Source organism: Musca vetustissima, unplaced genomic scaffold (genome assembly GCF_032173495.1).
Source record: "Musca vetustissima isolate MV318-11 ecotype Yass unplaced genomic scaffold, APGP_CSIRO_Mvet_v1 utg6680, whole genome shotgun sequence".
Classification (NCBI taxonomy): domain Eukaryota; kingdom Metazoa; phylum Arthropoda; class Insecta; order Diptera; family Muscidae; genus Musca; species Musca vetustissima.
The window spans coordinates 256,155-277,129 of NW_026880682.1; the positions used below are offsets into that span (position 1 = coordinate 256,155).

The 20,975-nt window shown below is 35.3% G+C and overlaps 1 protein-coding gene across 1 annotated transcript; it reads left to right on the forward strand.

Annotated features, from left to right (window-relative positions):
• Positions 1-2,703: 2,703 nt before the first annotated feature.
• Positions 2,704-7,585, forward strand: LOC133326460 (nephrin; the record flags this gene model as incomplete). Its single annotated transcript, XM_061535093.1, has 13 exons — positions 2,704-3,202; positions 3,312-3,485; positions 3,548-3,701; positions 3,777-3,913; positions 3,995-4,294; positions 4,444-4,734; positions 4,805-5,107; positions 5,171-5,452; positions 5,523-5,804; positions 5,964-6,551; positions 6,637-6,848; positions 6,994-7,380; positions 7,467-7,585. Coding segments are annotated over 13 exons (3,618 nt in total), but the record flags the coding sequence as incomplete, so codon positions are not given.
• Positions 7,586-20,975: the final 13,390 nt, after the last annotated feature.

Below are 20,975 nucleotides of genomic sequence, written 5' to 3' on the forward strand. Positions count from 1 at the left end.
CCGTAGTCCTTTAAATCTTCATTGCAGTCGACCGTTGTAGTGCTAAGCAAATAAATGCAGAGCTTGCCTCTCAAGTTTTCTTCAAGAGTACAAAAACAACAACAACAAATGGAATCAACATAATTAGACAAGTTTACTTGGTTCCTTTATACATTCGAGGCATTAAAGTATGTAATGTTAAATATCAACAGGATGTTGAACTGTCAGTTTTTGTTCTACCACTAATGACAATTAATTTTCATTAAATTTGTATAAATTATCACTGTGTCGTTATTAAAAAAAATGGGGGAAATTTCCTTTGCATCACCCTGTACAACCAAAAAAATATATGTTCGACATAACTATAACAGCCAACAGTTGTGTGGTGGTGGAGTGACCCTAACAAGAGTACATCAATATTAGAAGTTCTTGTGTCGTTTGTGGTTAAGGATCAACAACAAACAATTTTCAGTAATTTTTGGTTTTAATGCTGCTGCTGTTGTTGTTTTAACTACCACTTGAGTTGTTGCAGTACCTCATGATAATCGTAATAGTGGTGGTGGTTGTATTGTAAGACTAAGCCATAAGGGCAAATGATATTTTGAAAAAAAAAACAAAAAACTTATATGTTCTTGGGATAGTATTAACAGAGAAAAGCCTTCTTTCACACACACACACACAGATACACATACATAGATATATGTGTTGTTGGTATCCACCTCAGCTACAACAAATGACCATAAAACCTTCTTGTGACACCTTCCCCCTATTTCGAAGAAATATTGTTCATTGTTTTGTTGTTGTTGTTCTTGCCTTTTTCTTCCTTTTCCTTCTGTCCATTCTTAATGAATGAACTGAAGAAAAGGAAGCCGGTTAAGTGTTATACTACGGTTATATTACAAGCTAGCAACAAACCGAAAACGAATTCGAAAAAGGAAAACATGTCACATTTAACATTTTGCTGCCTTAACTTGTCACAGTTGAAGGAGTTTTTATTGCAACAATACCCACTTCTCACGTGTCCATAGGGTCTGCCTTAACGCTTGACCATAATATAACTTCTATAGTTCCATATCTTCACATTCTCCCATTCCCATTGTATGGCAGCATTAATTGTTTTATGGAAACTTAGACCACAAAACACAGATGACAAACTGTCCATCTTGTGGTCTTAGCCACCACTAAAACATAAAGAACTCAAAATTCGAGTGGGGATTTGGAAGATACTTTAATTCAATTGACAGGAATGGCCAATACACACACACAGAGACACAAAAGTATATATAAATAAAAAAGTGTAAGGAAAAAAGAAACGAAAAACAGTAAACATGTTGGCAAAAAAACTTTAACACGATTGATGAAAAAATAAAATGAAAACATGGGCAAAAACGTCTCACACGTTTTACACGTTCGTTCAACATTTGGTAATGTGTACTTTAACAGCTCTTTGCCTGCCATGCTGCCGATTGTTGCCACCGAATCCCCTTACGAAAGATGACATTTCCATTACAATTACCATAAATTATATTAAATGTTTGTCTCAACGGAAATGAATCGTGCCGACCAAAAGTGTAGTCGGTTTGGCCATTATATTGAGGCTAAAAATCAATTAATCCATTGATCAATGTTATTGTTGTTCTTGTTAAACGTGATTGGTCTTATCTGCATGAGAACGCACAAAATTTGGGGGCATGTGTGCGTTGTACACTCAGAGAAATAAAAAAAGGAGTTTATAATTTGTATTCGAGTGGAGAAATTAATACATAATTTGGAAAGTTGTAGCAAACTTAAAGTAAATTTTAAGAAATTCATTGCATTATTTTTTCTCAGTGTACACCTCTGGATGACATTGGGTGTGGTATTCTTGCAGCTAATAAAGCCATGGGAATTGATTTGTTTGTCATCCATGTGAATAGGACTGGCTTGTTGGACACTATAATATTCTCCTCGTCGTTGTTGTAGTCTTTGTTGTATTTGTTATATGCCATACATTAGAAAATGATTAGTGGGTCTTTTGTACCTTAATATCCATCGATATGCCCCTTCCCCCACACTCTCTTCCACATTAGCCATCATTCATTAAACGCCTTCATAGGGGCCCAAAACTATGGGTGAAATTATGTGGATGGTTATATTTGACCACCGACCGACCGACCAACCAACCACCCATAGTTGTTGATTGCTTTAGTGGGATTTCGAATCAATGATTTCTTCGTTTATTATGCTAATCAGCTGGCCTGCCTGTTGCCTTACTCTTTGACCGTTGATGTTGTCGATGCCGTCGTCGTTGTTGTTGTTGTTGCTGTTAATGGTTCAGATAACATTGGTGGATGAATAAGTCAATGAATCAAATCAAAGAATATGTAGGTTGGACAAATGACAAACAGACTGGCTGGCTGGCTAGAATACAAATAACGTTCGTCATTGATGCAGGTTTCGAATGCATTGCTTGGTGTTGTTGTTGTAATTGTCTGGTGTTAAATGCTGGAAAATTAGTTCACCAAACATATTCAACGGCGTATAGACGGCCAAAATGACCCGGACATAAATGAGATTTTCTCATGTGGGTGGTTAACATTGTTTCTTTTTTTTCGACGTGGGTTGTCACACTGGGCGGCGGTGACACAAATGACAACCACATTAAAATTTCTAAACTATTATCTTAACGTTTCTTTTTTGTAATAACTAAATTAACAATGATTTTCCCTTTTCTTTGACCCATTTCCAGTCGTTATTACAACAGCCGCAGCACAGTCTACAACGCCAGTACAAAAGTTTCGTGTTACCCCCCACGATTTACAGATTTTAGAGGGCACCGATACACTGTTGCGTTGTGAGGTGGCCAATCGTGCCGGCCAAGTTCAATGGACCAAAGATGGTTTTGCGTTGGGTTTCTCCGCGGTGATTCATGGTTTTCCCCGTTATTCGGTTCTGGTCGATGCCGCAAACGGCGTTTACAATTTACAAATTAAGAATGCCTCCCTGGAGGATGATGCCGAGTATCAGTGTCAAGTAGGACCTGCCGCTGGTAATCCAGCCATTCGAGCTAATGCCAAATTGAGTATTGTGGCCGCACCCAGTTCCATTTCGATAGATGGTTATGCTCCCAACACTAAAGTGGAGGTAATTGAAAAGCAAAATTTGACCTTGAAATGTATTGCGGAGAATGCCAATCCAGCTGCGAATTTGGTGTGGAACAGTAATAATGTACCAATAACTGGAGGTAAGTGGGCAGCCAAGTTTTTCTTTAATTTAAAAAAAAATCAATAACTACCTATGAAAATAAAGATATAAACTATATATAAATATATAAATTATTCCTCAATTCCCAGTTAAACCCCATGTTGAAATTACCGAAACCGCCCCAAAACGTTTCACTACGGTATCAATAATCACAATACAACCCAAAGCCGATGATGATTATAAAGATTTCTCCTGTGAGGCCAAACACAAGGCCCTGCCACCTGATGTACATATGCGTTCCGGCGTACAGTTGTCTGTTTTGTGTAAGTTGTATGATTTGAATTTATGAAGATGTTTGAAATCATCCGGTATTATATTCCATCAGATCCTCCCGGTCCACCATTCTTCGAAGGTTACACTCAAGGTGAAACTTTACGTAGAGGACAAAATGTTAAAATTGCCTGTCGTAGTCGTGGTGGCAATCCTCCGGCCCAATTGGTTTGGTATAAAAATGGCCAAGTTATCAGTTCACCACAAAGGTAATGAAGATTGAGCAATCGAAATTAAGACATTGAAATCTAATTGTTGTTGTTTTTTGTTTTGGTATTCAACAGAACATCGGGACGTCTATCGGAAAATGTTTACAATTTTGTAGCCGAAGCTGCTGACAATGGTGCCCATTTGGTGTGCGAAGCCAAGAATATTTTGTCGAATACCGCATTTAAGGCCGAACTCAATCTAACAGTTTTGTGTAAGCATTTCTTCGTTTGAAGTTCTCTCCCGCGTAGCCTTTATTAATTTTAATTATCTCCTCTCTTTGTTCACAATAAAGTTGCCCCCAAAGAAGTTACAATTTCCGGCGCCACAGAGGCCAAAGTCGGTGATGTTGTCCAGTTGACTTGCATCACAGCGCCCTCCAATCCACCGGCCCGCATTAGTTGGTCGCTTAATGGACGCCCGCTGGGCAACTCCACTTACAAGACGCAGAAGAGCATCGAAGGTGGTTGGTTTTCCACATCGAATGTCTCCATAACCATTGACTCCAATTCACGAACATTTGTGGCTGTTTGTCATGCTCTAAATGTGGATCTGACACAAAATGTGGTGGGTTCCCACAGTGTCAATGTCTTGTGTAAGTTATTATTGTCTTGCTCTTGTTCTTGTTCTTATTCTTATTCTTGGTCGTGTTTTACGACGAAGTTAATTGAAATGTGAATCGAAATGAAATTTATGTGTTCGTTCTCCCCCTTTTTTGATTTCATTTGCGTTGCAAAAACACAGATCCACCCTCGCCACCCTTGTTGACAGGCTACAATGACGGTGATGTCATCACTTCGGGTTCGGTAAAGAAATTGCAATGTTCTTCATCTGGTGGCAATCCACCACCCGCCCTGACTTGGTACAAAAATGATAAGAAACTCAATACCCAGTCAAAGGTTGTGGACTCGAAAATCACATCGGAGTTGACGATATTGGTGAATGCCTCCGACAATAATGCCATCTATAAGTGTGAAATACAAAGTCCTGCCATTGAGATACCTCTGTTTGCAACAAAAACTCTAAATGTCCACTGTAAGTAATAAAACGTCAATTGATGGTTAAGAGACTTTAAATGTTAATGTGTTTTTGCGCACTATTCCAGTTCCACCTGAAACCGTTAAAATATCTGTTGAACCAAAGAATTTGGTACCCGGTATCCGAGCGAAACTTATTTGTGACTCCAGTTCAAGTAATCCACCAGCCAAGGTGTCTTGGTGGAAGGATGGCATTCCAGTGGAGGGTGTAAATCTCTCAACGAAACCAGGTCTATGGGGAGGTTCAGTTTCCACTTTGGAAGTTTATGTTAATATTACCCAAGATTTGGATGGCATTGTCTACACTTGTCAGTCAATTAATGAGGTCTTGCAGCGCAGTGTTCACGAAACTGTCAGTTTGGATATTTTATGTAAGTATTAAATGAAAATATTTTATATTCTGAATTTTTCCATAACTGAAATTTGTCCAATAGATCCACCCAAATTTGATAGTACCCAAATGTCCACCTATCTGGGTGTAGAAGGTGAACCTTTGCGCATCGAATTGCACGCCAGCGGTAACCCCATGTCCATGACCTACACCTGGACTAAGGATGGCCTGCCGATAATGAGCAATGCACCCGGCCAACGCATAATATCCGATGGAGCCACCCTGAATATTAGCAAACTCTCGAGAAATGATGCAGGTAGCTACATTTGCGAAGCCATGAATTCTCAGGGTACAGCCATTATGGAAATACAAGTGGTCGTTGAATGTAAGTAAAGGATGAGAGAAAAGGAAGACAGGACAAACATTGCAATTTTTTTATTTTTGTTTTGCTCTAGATCCGCCATCAATTGAATCGGTTACAGATGGCTCCAGTTTTGCCGAAGGCGATGATGCTGTTTTGGCCTGTTCTATTATGGCTCGTCCTTTGGCCGCCGAACATGTTACTTGGATTAGAGCCGGTTATGACATGTCCGCCAGAACGACAATAACCTATGACAATGGAACTTCGTACTTGCACATTAGCCGTGTACAACGTTCGGATATTGGCAATTTCACCTGTGTTGTTGACAATCAAAGAGGACCACCTGCCCAAAGGGATGTTTTGCTGGTTGTTCAATGTAAGTTTTTTTATTATTGTAATTTTATGTTGCACTTAGCGGCATACACACACTCAGCGACACACCGACACTCGATTGTGTGTTTGTAGTTTTCAAGTTAATTGAAATTGCTAAACATAAATACATCAACAACAACAACAATTATCTTGTGGATTTCAGCTGCTCCCGAATTGGATCATTCACCTGCCCTGATGCGGTTTGCCGCCCGTATGGGTGAGCGTGGTCGTTTGGTGTGCAAAGCCTTGGCTGCCCCACAGCCCAGCTTTGTTTGGCGTCGCAGTGGCAAAGACCTGAAAATGCGTCGCAATAAATTCAAGGCATTGGAACGCAAACTGGACGCCTTGACTCATGAGTCAACATTAGTCATAGAGAACACCTCGGCGGATGATTACGGGCAATATGAGTGTGTGGCTCGCAACACCCACGGTCAGGCCACTACCACCGTGGAATTTTCCAAACCCACCCGGCCCGATACACCCTTCGAATTGTTGGTCAATAATGTCACAGATAATGGTGTGGATTTGGCCTGGATTCCTGGCTTCGATGGCGGTCTACCGGTCTACTATCGGCTGCGTTTCAAAATCCACAACGAGGATAAATACAAATACGTGGATGCCAAACCAGGAAGTTTCAATATAAGCATAGATGGTCTAAAAGCGGGCAGCACATATTTGTTCTCGGTAATGGCAGCCAATGAAGCGGGTGGTAGTAAATTCTTGCCGGATATTAAATTGACTCTAACCAAAGGTGAGTAGAGAGAGAAGCAGGCAAATGTTGGCGAATGACCTTTACTGAGTGCCTGTGTTTTTTTCTTTTTCGTTTCGAAAATTAGGTTCCCAACCCTACTCAGCGGAGTTAAATGAGAAAGATGAAATGCCCAATATGATGATTATTGGTATAACCTCTGCAGCGATGGTCTTGTTGGTGTTGAATGCCGCCTTGGTTGCGTGGTTTGTGATTAGACGCCAGAACAAGAGCTCAGCAGAAGCGGAAGCACCTAATGATGATGCCTACTCCAAGGAGGACAATCAGTCAGTCTATAAGGTAAGATTACGTTGAACATTATAAGCTTTTTAATTAAACATGTTACCATTTAACGTCAATCACCATCATCTCATAACCAATCATGATCGTAACTTTCATATGCTTGAGCTAACCGTAACACTCTCATTAAATTACCTTTATACAGTTGCCCATTTCTGCTCTGCAGGCCGATGTCCAGAAGCAGGCCACTTCGACATATTTGGTGGAGAATGTCGATATCATCCAATCCACGGCGTATCCACCCAAATATCAGGAGAGTTCTATGTGTACCCCGCCCTATATGTGTAATCCGGATTTCACACGCACCCTGCCCAACCCAAAGCGACACAGTAATCGTTCCGGCATGCCCGAGCAGATGAATCGTTCCAAGGACGACCATATGCTAATGTCTAATGGCATGTATATACCATCACCGTCGCCCGCCTCGTCGCTTGTCATCAAGGGCAGCTACATATCGTCGCCCTCGCCCGCCCCACCACCGGACGGTTCATATTTCAATATGAGCGACAAGTACATCTCGTATCCACCTGTGGTGAGTATACGCGTTTGAAAACAAACGTGCATTCCTTTTACCCCAAACCAAAAAAAGTTCCTTGTACTAAAGCGTGGCTAATTTAGGCCTACTGAAGCATTGCGGCTGTAGCTGTAGCAGTAGTGTCAACGTAAATGGCCCGCAACACCCTCTCATACCAATGGTGGAAACTCATAGAGCTTCTAATACAGAATAAGTAGACTGAAAGCAAAATTGAAAAAAACAACAAATTCACAAAGGAAAATAACACAAAAGACGAAGAAGCAAATAGCAAATCAAAACAAAATTGAAATAAGAAACGAATAACAACAAAATCGAATCAATTACAAAATGTACAAACCTAACGAATTAAACGAAACGATTGCTGGTGGACAGAACGACAAACTTGTTCCAGCAACAACTAGAGAACCCAATCTCTCAGCTAGCTGCAAATGGATCAGATGACGAGAGAGAGAAGATGTGAAAATAATTCCAAGTTTGTGCTTTAAGGCTGTGATATTGAAAATACCTGCTCGAATGTTTAGCAGCGGACAGACGCATCCCAAGAATGAACATAGAAACCTGAAGGGCAACCTACCCCCCAAGCTGTTGGCCCGCAAACCATAAAAGGCGTAATCAGCAGCAGCACTTCTAACACACACACACACACGCAGACACTGAGATCCGCACAGTGTTTAAGGCTCATCAATCATAACAGGCGTTGCCGCAATGGTGGTTACCCGCACAAAATTCTAATTCTTTTGCTGCAAGACATGATAGCAGGTTTATTTTCACCCTGTAGTTTTATACTTACTTTACATACATTAACGAATACTTACACTCAAACACACATTTACACATACATACATAATACATACAACATCCAATCGGTCCCACTATCCACAGAATCTCAACGAAACTTTACACTGAAAATGTTTCAGATGAAATTCTATGGCCAACGGCCGTTTTGGACAACGATGATGCAGATGGATGATTACATTTTTAGTGAACGAATAGTTATAGGTCATAAATCATTTCTTCTTACATACATACGAACGTATATATATAGAGTATAACTTTTTAGCATTTTATTAACATATATATATAAAACATCAGCCACATGATGAAGAAGAGCTACAAAAACAAATTATATATAAATAAAAAAATTTTGAACTTGCGATTAGTTTACTTTCCCTTATCTTAACAAAAAAATAAAAAAAAACTAAAACAAAAATAAAAATAAAAACAAACAAATATAAATATCCTATATCTTCCTTCAAATCCCTTTCCATTACCAAAAACTCTTCCTGTTGAATACAATTTTATCTCTATTTACGAACAACAACACAAAAATACATACAACTCTACAAAATTAGCATTTAAGATGATGATACAAATAAAGTTATAAAGGAAAATGCTGTCACAGAAGGTTGATTACTTGAGGTCGTTAGAAGGCAAAGAGCTAAACAAAGTTTTTTTTTGTTTTTTTGGAACTGAAATAAATTTCAGTGATAATGACAGGCAGAACAGAAAACAACAAAAATACAAATGAAATGATTTTTAGCATAATTATATTTACACCGAAATATACAAAGGAAATTTTACTGCCAACTCCACTTCTCCCAAAAACAACAAATTCTCATTTTTGCCCCAAGACTTACAACAACAACTGTCGACAATTTTCACCACTATTGCAAATTATGTTGTGTAGTTATTACATAGTTATTTTGAGATTAAGTGGAGTTTTGCAGTTGGTTATTTTGGTAGCAAGACTTTCCGAAAGGGGGAAAGATAAATAAGCTAAATGTGATAAAGAAAATATTAGTTCAATTTAATTGTTACAACAAAAATTTACTTGCTGCACTTTGTTCGATTTTAAGATGAGACAATTTTTGTGACTTTTATGGGGAATTTTCATTTATTTTTTTAACATTTTAAAATTTTTCGACATTTTTACCAAGTAAGTCACAAAAGTTGTCACGTATTAAAGAGGACATTTTAATAATTATTAGTTTTTTATTTAAAAAAAAAAAAAAAAAAAAGACATATTCCCCTGGGAAAAAAGATGCTGTCAAAATTGCCAACAGCAAAAACTTCTGCATGTTTGAAAAAAATTTGAAATTATTTTAATTTTCACAATGTCAGTTAGTTTAAGTTGTAGAGTAAATCTTAAATATTTTTTAGTTTTTTTTATCTAAATTTTATTGTTTCATGAATCCCCACATACCCCTCATTATTATTTTTCTTTATCCAATATGTATATTCTACGAAATGTTTAATATTTAAATAAAATGTATGAAAAACAAACATAAAATCCATCCCCAAACCTCTGATTTGTTGATGTGACAATAAAATTAATTTGAAAAACAAAAAAAACGGAAGAAAAAAACTCCCGAAACAAAATTTTGAAAATCAACAAACAAATAAATAAATGCATGAATGAATTCAAGTGTTTCATTACTTAAGGCCGTCAGTGTAAATCAATTATAACATAATGTAATGTAAATATGTTTTTTTATATATAAGTATATATATTTATATTTAAATATAGTATATACGTACCTATTATATGTATATGTATATCTTGAAGTAACAGCATATTCATTTCATATTTTTTAAGATTACGAACAAAAACAAAACAAAAAACAGAAACAATTATAAATTCAATTTTAAATACTTAAGAACAAAATACAACAAAAACATGAAAATCAAGTTGAACATGTGTGTGCGTGTGTGTTTCATTTCATTATTATTATTATTGTGGTGATGGCTGCAACACCACTTCAAATGCCGGTAAGTATCGTTAACATTCGTTCTATATTCTGTTCTGTGAGGAAGAGATCATTAATTTTCCGTGTGTTCGCTAACCAGGGTTCGTTCCTGTTGCACCTGTCTGCTCAGTTTCAGTTATTTATCTTTAGGCATCGCACATAATTATTTAATAATTACCACTGCAGTGGCAGAGCCTGGTATCTGAGGTGATTGCATTTGTGTGAATCTAACTCGGGGCCATTTCAAATTTGAAAGCGGCAAGATTTCTCCCTTATGTGTTAAAGCTCTACCGCCTTGGCGGTATTTTGTAGGAAATTTCTTTTGTGTGTGTGTGTGGTGGTTTTGGTTAATAATTACACCATCATTAGTGGAATTTAAATATGTTGAATGTTAATGAAATACAATGAAAAAAGGTTGTATTTCATTAAATCGTTATTTGTAATTATTTAATTGTAATTCATTTATAAACCTTACAGGAGAAGGGCAATCAATATACATGTAGTGTATGTTCGAAATTGCAATATTGTAAATTGATTCACTTAACGGATTTCGGGTTTGTTTGATCTCAAAAATTTACTCTAGATAAATTAATCTTTCCATAAATGAATATTTAGTAAAACTGAAAGGTATCATTTATCATACAAATGCTATTACATTTGGTGGAACTCATTTTGCGGCATGCATGAATTTCATTACAGATGAAATTATCCATAATAAACACCCCCATAACAAATATTTGTTCCCAACAGTCAGAGTCAATGTTTTTTTCGAGAAAACATTTCAATACGAAAGGAACTGATAATCGATCTGACAATACAAATATTTTCTGTCAAATTGCATTAATAAATAACCTAAAGAATAGGGTTTGGAAGTTTACCACTTCTTTCATTCCTGGGAAACCGCGAATTCAAAATTGTCAATCCTGAACTCCAGACAATAAAAATGCGAAAGGCTAGGACTTGTTTTAAAAGTATCAGTGCATTCACCAGGTCAATTGCCATGCTGCTTCTTATATTGATGTAAATATTTCCACAAAATATTATCTCCATAGAAGTTGGTTTTATATATAACTAACATATGCCCGCTACTTCATTAGTGAATGTGGAAACTATTAAAACATGTCAAAAACTATTAAAACATGTCAGAAATCTACATATGTCAGAAAAGCTAATCATCCTACACACCTATATCGACCATTGTAGTACCATTTAGTACCTTTGTTCTCTTATAGTAGGTATTTCGGAAACTACCTCCATATCTCAACACTACCAATGTTGGTCGCAACAGAAAAAAAGAAAAAGCTCTATACTATATTTGGTACAATTTATTACCTTTTGTACTCTTGTAGTATTTATTTCGAAAACTAATTTCACATTTCATGACTCGAGCTCTGTAGGTTTGCCCAAATCCAAATTTAGTACACATTATTAAAAATTTCAATATCTACCTACCATATCAACCAAAAATCCAATGATATTTCCAAATATCAGGATTCCAGTTCACCCACATTCAAATTTAGTACCGTTACGAATAAGTATAAGTAGGAATTTCCAAAACATCCTACATATCCCAAACCTACGCTCCAACAGTAATCTAAATTCCAATTATCCGGATGTCAGCTCGATCCGATCACATTAATCCAAATTATATAAAATTTAGTACCACTTTGTACACATACGTACAAATTCCCTTAACTATGATATAGGTATACAAACAATAGAAAACTAATTTATCAATTTCAGGGTTCCAGCCCTATCGGTTCCAAAATTACCTACATACCTTAATTCTACAATTTTATTTTCAAATTTCAGTTATATGGCTCTATAGGTTCATCCTTATTTCATATTTTATAAGTTTTCGAATACTTATAGTTGGAATTTCCGACAGTTCTTGATACATGATATCCTACACTCCATCTTTTCAAATTTTCAATAGTTCTAGCTCTACCGGTTTGCCAAATAAAATGGTACCATATTTAGAACTTTTCGTGCCATTCTAGTACGAATTTCCAAAATCCTAGCCATATATAACACCTTCGGACTAAGAGTGGCCCTTATTGGGGCATGATTCTAGCATTAGCCGTTTCGTCTGGGCGTAGATGATTCGTTAAGTCAAGCTTTACTATTTAATTAATATATGCAGATAAAGCTTTTTTTATTCCTGCTTTTACACACTTCATATAATTTTTGAGTAACGTCGGTCACTGATTCTAGATTTTATTGTTTTAAGAAATGTCTGTGAAAGTGTAAGTTTTCTCATGACTTTCGGTTCATCTGAAGTAGTTGCTAACATGTGGTTTTCAAAACATAATCCATAATCATGCAGTTTTTTATCAATAATTTTTCGAAATTTAGAGGCATTACACCTTCCTGTTATATAAATCAAGCCGAAGTTATGGAACGAGTATCTTCCACATATACACACATTCAAATATCTTCTTTATGATATACTGGTTCTCTCGTCCAGTTGAGAGTAATAAAAAAATATCAATATTGACAATATGTGTTACCTAATGATAATTAAAATAACCAACCTACAGTAGGAAAAGGTAACCAATCTCCCTAAAATACTGTTCAAAATTTCATTGCGATATTTAAAATTATTCGGGCTCTATCGTGTTTTCAACAGACAGCCATACGAACGGATATGAATAAATCGACATAGAATATTCACACAAAAATTTAGACATCTAACGTCAAAACAGCGATCTTATTATAGAAATTCAAACGGACGTAACTACAATAGTATGTTTTTATTAATGCAAACAGACGTAACTACACTCCTGTAAAAAACTAAAGCTCGCAATATTGAATATAGAAATTCCGAACTTATATAATTGTTACTTCTGGGATGTTTGGTATTGAAAATGAGATATATCCGCCCCAAATAGCAATACCCCAAAATTCGGTATTTTATGGATTTTCTTCATTTTTCAAATAATCAGCTATAATTTGTTCTTTTTGTTTCCCACTGGGTGGAAAAGTACCTGTGCAAAGTTTTAGTGCAGCATTTACATAAAATCGGCCGAATATGTGTATGGAACATTAGTAAAAGTGTAGTTACGTCCGTTTGCATTTATGATGACGATATACTTCGCGGTGTTCAAACGGAATGACAAATTTAATTATTAATTAATATTTAATATACACTTCACCTTATGGTTGACGGTACAAACATACCTGAATTTTTGCGGATTTGTTGATCAATACCCTCCACCATATTTTGTTTCTTCGTTTGTAACTCATCGAAATAATCATTTCCGACCCTATAAAGAATATATATTCTTAATCATTTCTAAATCGCCATAGATTTAGCCATGTCGGTCTGTCTGTTGTAATCACTCTAGCCTCTAAACGAATTGAGATAGATCGCCAAAATTTTGCATAGAGTAGTCTTTTGTCTCCAGACAGGTCATGTTCGAAGATGGGCTTTATGGATTCACGTTTAGGCTTAGCTCCCATATAAGGTACCCCTCAATTTTCGGTATTTTGGGATTCTTGAACGCATTTTTCAACCGAATTCGCTGAAATTTTTTTTATAAATGTCGGTCCATTTTTCCTGGTTGTCGCCATATAAGGGTACCCCCAATTTACGGTATTTTGAGGTTCATGAGCGCGTTTTTCAACGGAATTTGCTGTAATTTGGTATTTTGTAGTCGTATATGGTAACAAATCTCCCTACCAAAAATTAATAATATTCGACCCCTTTTTGGCGTATGGAGACTACCCCATTTTTATATTAAAATAGTTATCTGATTTGTTCCGCGTTTTGGGGTTTGTTCCAAGACTCTGTTGTAATCATTTCACCTGTGGAGGATATCGAGATAAAAAACTAGAACGTAAGGTTCGATAATGAACTATATATGAACTATAGACCGCATTTAGGCCTAGCCCCCATATAATGATACCTACAGATTTTCGTTATTATTAATATTTAGCGTAAAGAAATGTATTCTGATGAAAAAATGTTAGTTTCGAAATAGATGTATATCAGTCCTCAATTAGGCATATCACCTCATATAATGATAACTACAAATGCACGTTGCTATCAACATTGGCCCCGCTTAAGGTATAGCCTCCAGCGTCGTACTCATACAATTTGTTCTGCAATACCAATTTTCACATTGAAACAGCAGCTTCCACCATAATGTATTTGGTGTACATTATTGTTTACATAATCTGTTTGTAGAAATGTCTGTATAGGTCCACGTTTTGGTATGTTCCCTATATTTTCATTTCAAATACCTGTTAGTATACGTATGATGGAGGGTATCCAAAGTTCGGCCCGGCCGAACTAAACGCTTTTTCACATGTTATAATTAAGCGTTTACCTTGTTAAATGTAAATTGTATTTTGTCAAAAATATTATTAATGGGACTACACCATTCAAAACGTTATACCTGTTTTTACGACGAATAAATGTTTGATAGAGCCAACTCCTTCTGTTTTGATTTTGCCTATCTCCTATCTCAAAACGGGTTCCTTTCATACCTGGAAAAAGCCAGAGGGCGTAAGTCTGGTGAATACGGTAGTTGAGTCATGGTTTGGGACAAAAACTTAAGCACAATCACTGATGTATGTGCTTATGCGTTGTCATTGTGCAAAATCCCTTACTGGGTTTTCTACAACTCTGTGCGTTCCGACTATACTTCAGTTTCGGCAATATTTCAGTTTATATCAAAAGAACAGCGAAGTGTTCTTCAAATCGCGCCAGTTCATCAAAAGTCACACAAAAAATTTAATTTTCCACATTATTGAAGAAAACCGTGTATGACTACCTTGTTAGATTAACCTTACCAACTACAAGATCCCCAATTATTACTAAAACATATAAAATATTGTCAGTTGGAGTTGCCTCATGAAATATCGAATGAAGTATACTACCCAAGTAGTTGTTAATATATTGAAATTTCAGTTTTAAATCTCTCTAACTCCCACAAGAATGGTCCAAATTGAACCAAACGACATTTATTTTAAAGATAATTTTATTGTGCGCAGACTAATGGTCTCTCAGCAAACCTATGGTACTTACAGACTTTCAATAGGTCTCTATACAGACCAAGTGGTACTTTTACAGACCACTTTTTCTATATATAACCCTTTGTTCAACATACAGAGCCATTTGTCTGTGGTTTCAATACAGACCTGTGGTCTTGCAATCGGCCTGTATACTATATATTGTTTTCTTAAAAATTCAATGGCAGTTGAAAGTATCTTTATAAATTCACTTGAAAGTGTATTGGCTTTAGTGAAATAAAAAATGAACCCCAAATAACTGGAGGTAAAATTAGTGAGCCCTGAGCATTAATAAATTCGATGAATAATGGAATAAATACATAACAAATTAATGTTAACTCATGACCTTGGAGTGATTTTTGATTTTTTATCTTTTGTTCCACATATTGACCATGTGGTTTCTGAGTCTTAATAAGTGTTATATTTAAAATAGTAAAGAATTTTCTGATTCTAGTACAATAATGCTTATATGCACTGGTGGCCAAAACTAAAGCAACTAAAATTGCAAGTTTAATACATGCCGCATTACTTTCTCAAAAATAAAGATATCGTGTTGTTTTTTTTTCAGTTTTAAATCGGGTATTTTATTAACTAAAAAGAATTGATTATGAAATAAAAAATTATGGGTAAAGGAATTATCCCTATTTTTGCTTGGACATATGTGCTCTAAAATTTAAGTTATTTTCTATTTGAATTACTTTATTTTGGTTTCTTCACCTATTTCCATTCTTATAGATAAATTTTAACGGATTTTATTACAATAACAGGCGTCTTGTTTTCAATTTTGAATTACTGCCATTTTTAGCTAACTACCAGTGATTGTGAAAGTAATTTATCACACAATATGAATAAATCAGTGATTTCTCGAATTATAAGTTGATTTTATGCAACTTATCAGTAGTGACAGTTTTCAGCACGGATGAAAGCTGCAAAGGAACATCAGTTCGTACTGATCAACAAATTTTCATATTATCATAGCGATAAAAAGTAACAATTTAAGAGTTCAATAGAATTTGTGAGACGTTTATCGTGGATATAGCCTCAAGAACAGAACGTGGACGAGCTATGGCTGTTTAATTGCTAAAAAGAATTGGAAATCCAGATTGCCTTTCGCATAGTTTCATACTAGTTGGAATCCGACTCACTGAAAATCATAGATATTTCAACTAAATTAAAACAACCCATACATACACATACCAATCTGAAATTTATAAAATTTTAATGTCAATCATCGAACAAAATATGATCTTTACATAAAATCTGACGAAACTTTATATAGGAGCTATATCTAAATCTGAACCCATTTCAACAAAACTTGCAATATATCAGTCTAGGCCTAATTTAATGCTCTGTGCAAAATTTTGTTTCAATCGGACCAATATTGGGAGTTTGGTGCACCATTTACATAAAATTGGACGAAACTATATATGTGTGCTATATAAGTCATAAACGATCATAAATGCGACCTGTACATAGACGGACAGGCGGACATGCATAAATCTACCCAGGAAGTGATTCTATACATATTCTCAAAAGGGTCTATCTCGATTCCTTTTGCCTGTTTCAAACATATGCACAAAGACATAATACCCTGTACCACTGTGTTACTAAGGGTATACAAAGTTACAGGACATTTATTCAGTTTGCAATTTCAGTTGCTTTAGTTTTGGCCATCAGTGTATATGACTTTTGTTAGATCGAAGTTGGAATATGATTCTGTAATCTGGGATCCTTGTCATAACTCACATAATTCTTGTGTTGAAAGAATACAAAAACAGTTGACTTCAGTTTGCTATTCTATCATTATTTCCACAAAACCCCCTAGCATGTCGATCCAGATATTTGTTACTGAGTATACAAAGTCTAGAATGTCGAACACAATGTCAATCCGCCTTAGTTATTTTTGATTTAATTAATAATCATATTGATTCGCCAGAACTATTCGTTTTAATTGCTATTTTTAATCCATTCATTGATATATTGATTTATTTATTGTCTCGTATCATCGTTCCAACCATTCTCGAAGTGGTCCGTAACACGCACTTTGTTGAATTTATATCGTTAAGATATGCGTAAAAATACCAAAAATAAACGAAGCCTTGCATTGGTTTAGCACCTTCAAGCAACTATTAAGCATTTATTTTGATTTTCCCTTAAAATTGTTTTCCGCTTCCCTTTGTAACTATAGTAAATAAATTTAATTTATTAATCTCGAACGAATCTTTGTGGAACCGTTACGAAAATTAAAAAAAAAAAAAACATTTATTTTAAGTACCCGAATTCTTTTTATGTTTATTAACAATAACGAAATTTTAATATAGGCGGTTTTACGCAATTCTAAACACAATAAAATTATCTTTAAAATAAATATATAATTTAAACTCGTATAATTTGGATACACTTAGTCCACAATCGATTTAATTTTTTCTCAAAGCTCAGAGTATCATCTAACGACAATTTAAATCACATTTTTACAATTTAGATTTCTCCTGATACGAATTTGCCAATATCCTGATCAAGCCATGTTATAGAAATAGTATATTCCTATTCTATTCGTTAAATGTTTGCATGTAATCTTTAAAGTTGAAACTCTGGTTATATTTCCATATTGCTGTCCAATGCAGATATCCTAATTGGATGCAAATGCTGGTGCATGTGTTCGCATTTAATTAGAATATGAAAGTACGAGGCGAATGCGATTAGATCGGCAAGTCCTTAATTCAGCTCAATGCAAATTTCATGTGAGCGATGTCATGGCTAAGGGGACAATAATGAATCCGACTGAACACATGGTATCCTTGCTGCCGATGAAAACCGTCAACACAACAAACAGAAACAAAAATAAAAGCAACGGCAACAAAGAAAAAAAGAAATAATAAAAACGAACAGCAGAGAATACAAGAACGCGTTTGTCGCATGATAAATGTTCGTTGTTCGTCTTATACAACGGCAGCAGCCAGCACATGAAACGAATGAACGAACGTACACATAAAGGACGACACTGACAAACAAAGTGAATTGAATGAAAATAAAAAGAAGCAAATAAACAAGCACATCCTTCATGCCATGGAGATACTCGTAATACACTCTCGTACTCGTACTCGTACTCGCTCGTAATCTTATCCACAGATATAAGCCAGATATTGTGTGATTAAAGTCGAATGTTGCAAATTGGACCAGTGACAGATAATATAATGAATACATCCAGTTTTGGATACCCAAATGTGTATGCGTGTTGGCATTGCTGGGAAATCTGCATGAATGGCTGATGACTGGGTGTGTGCATGGGAGTGTGTGTGTGTGTGTGTTTGCACCACAAGTGCAACTCCAAAGAATTCATTAAGGTGGCACAATGACTTTAATAGAAACCATGACATTTTTTGTTTTGTATGCAATAAACTTGATTTTGCTGCTGCTACAAACAGCCACAAGCACTTGGACAGAGGCGGTTGAACACCAAAAACACAGATGGTGTTCAAGGCAAGAGAGGATAAAGCATAACAAAACCATCATCATCATCATCACCACATGAAACATGTTTAAATTCGAAATTAATGATTTGATTTTCATTGAAATGCTGTTTGCAAAAAAGGAGAAAAAAGAAAGGTTTTTGTCAAACATTTACAGGGATACAAGTACAATGTGTGTATTTTCATTCCTTTGAAGATTTTTAGTTTGGTAAAGTTCTAGGTTTCTGTTTCGTTCAAAAATTAAATCTCTTTAAAAATAAGTACTGTATATATGTACTGTATATATATGATTTTTATACCCTCCATAATAAGGGGGAGGTGGACATTTCGTTTGCAACATAACGATAGATTCGTCGGAGATGCCTCTGACTATTGAAAACCCAATAGATATCACAATATTCAAGAGAGAGCTTCGAAATTTTGCATTGTTATTGCTTTTACTCATAGAATGTGTGGTATTGTAAATAGGGTATGTCTGTACACGTTTTGCTATAGCTCCCTTAAAACATTTCCTGCCAATTGATTTATAAGGTTTTAAGCGCAGTTTCCAATCGAGAATACTTTAATTTGGCATTGGGGTTAGGGACGCTGGCGTACCTCTGTCCAGGAAATTATGCCTATAAGGCCATGTTTTTACATAGACACCGCTCCATATAAAGATATCGCACAATTTCCAATGTTTTGAGGCTTGAAGCCGCATATTCCAACCGCCATAGCTATAATTTGGCATATCGGGGTTTAGGCGATTGGCATATATCTACGTAGGAATTTGCTCAATCTAAGAAACAAGAGTTTTCCTGGGGTTAAAAGTATAATATCCACATTTATATTTATGTTCATTTGTATTCCTTGGTAGCGTTCAAATTGTAAGCCCTCCTTATTACAAAATACATATAAAATTTAATGTTTTTTTTTTTTTGTTGTTTTCATAACAACATAACTTATTTGCAATTTATTGGAATTTCTCCGTTCATGGGAATGGTCTCCATGAGTATACAGAATATAAATAACATATACTCATATGGAAAAACATTATTGAAAAATGTATACAATATTATATATGCCTTAACATTTTTTTTGGACAAATTCATGAATCCTTTCATGAAGCAAATACTTGGCACAAATTCATGGAAAATATTTTTTATTGATATTAAGAATGTTTTCATTTGATATTTTTAACATAGGTATGGGAATGCAATGCCACCATTAGCTCACTCTAGAAGTTACATTGTTTGTCGGATAAAATAACATGAAATTTTGTGTAAAGGAAAGAGTTTAGTCAAGCCAAAATAATTTTTGAAAAAAAAGTAAAATAATTCTAACAATAATATCATCCTGTTCTGATGTAAGTAGGTAACACAAATTAATATTTGTTATTGATATTTTGTGCTTTCCTGTCTGAAATGGATTTGATTCAAAGAAATGGAGATGGAGTCTAAAACCAATATTTCGATGAAGCACCTTTTTTGCCGTATCAAAGTGTATATGGGAAATTACAAAATTCTTTTAAAATTCCATAAAAAAATTTAAAAATTTTTTGCGAGCACATTTATGATTTCTGATACATAGGTTAAGAAAAATATGCTGATTCGAAATTTGTTCACGTTCACAAATTCGGATGCTGCGCAGAAAGGTTATAGCGGTTTTAAATCTTGTATTTCAAATATAAATTAAATTAATTCCTATTTGTTGTAATTCGCGAACTTCTTTACACCTGGATAAACACATTTGTTATCTGTGAGTACTTGTCAAATCACATTGTAATACGGTTTAACATTCGCGAAAAACAAATAAAAGCATCAACATATCTGAAAATAAAATACATTAATTTTTGAATTGCCACAAAATGTTTTTTCATTTTTTGATTTTTTAGTATGGTTTAGGAAATACGGGTTTGTATAGATCTTCTACAACATGTGACGAATTTTTCTACAAATTCTCTTTGATGATTGTTAAATATCGGTTGATTCCGCTGTTAAGAGCTTTGACTTTAAAAATGACCAAATATATTGCAGTAAGAGTATATGAAAATTATAAACATTAAAAAGCATACATTTCGCGTATTCCTTCAAACCAGTTGATGCGCATGCGGTTTTCGTATAATCGAATCAATCTCCTCCAGATTTCAGTAATATCCAATGAAAATACACAAAAGTGCATCTATTTTAAAAGAATTGGTTAACAACCCCGGATGTGCACCACAATAAATTTTGGATAATATAGGCATATTATGCGTTGTGTAGTTTAGCCACAAATCAGGAAGGAACACAGAAAACTCGTTGGTTTCAATACATTGTCACCCATATTTTACATTACCACCATCACAGCTTCCACAGCTTTGAAGCTACAAAAATTCATA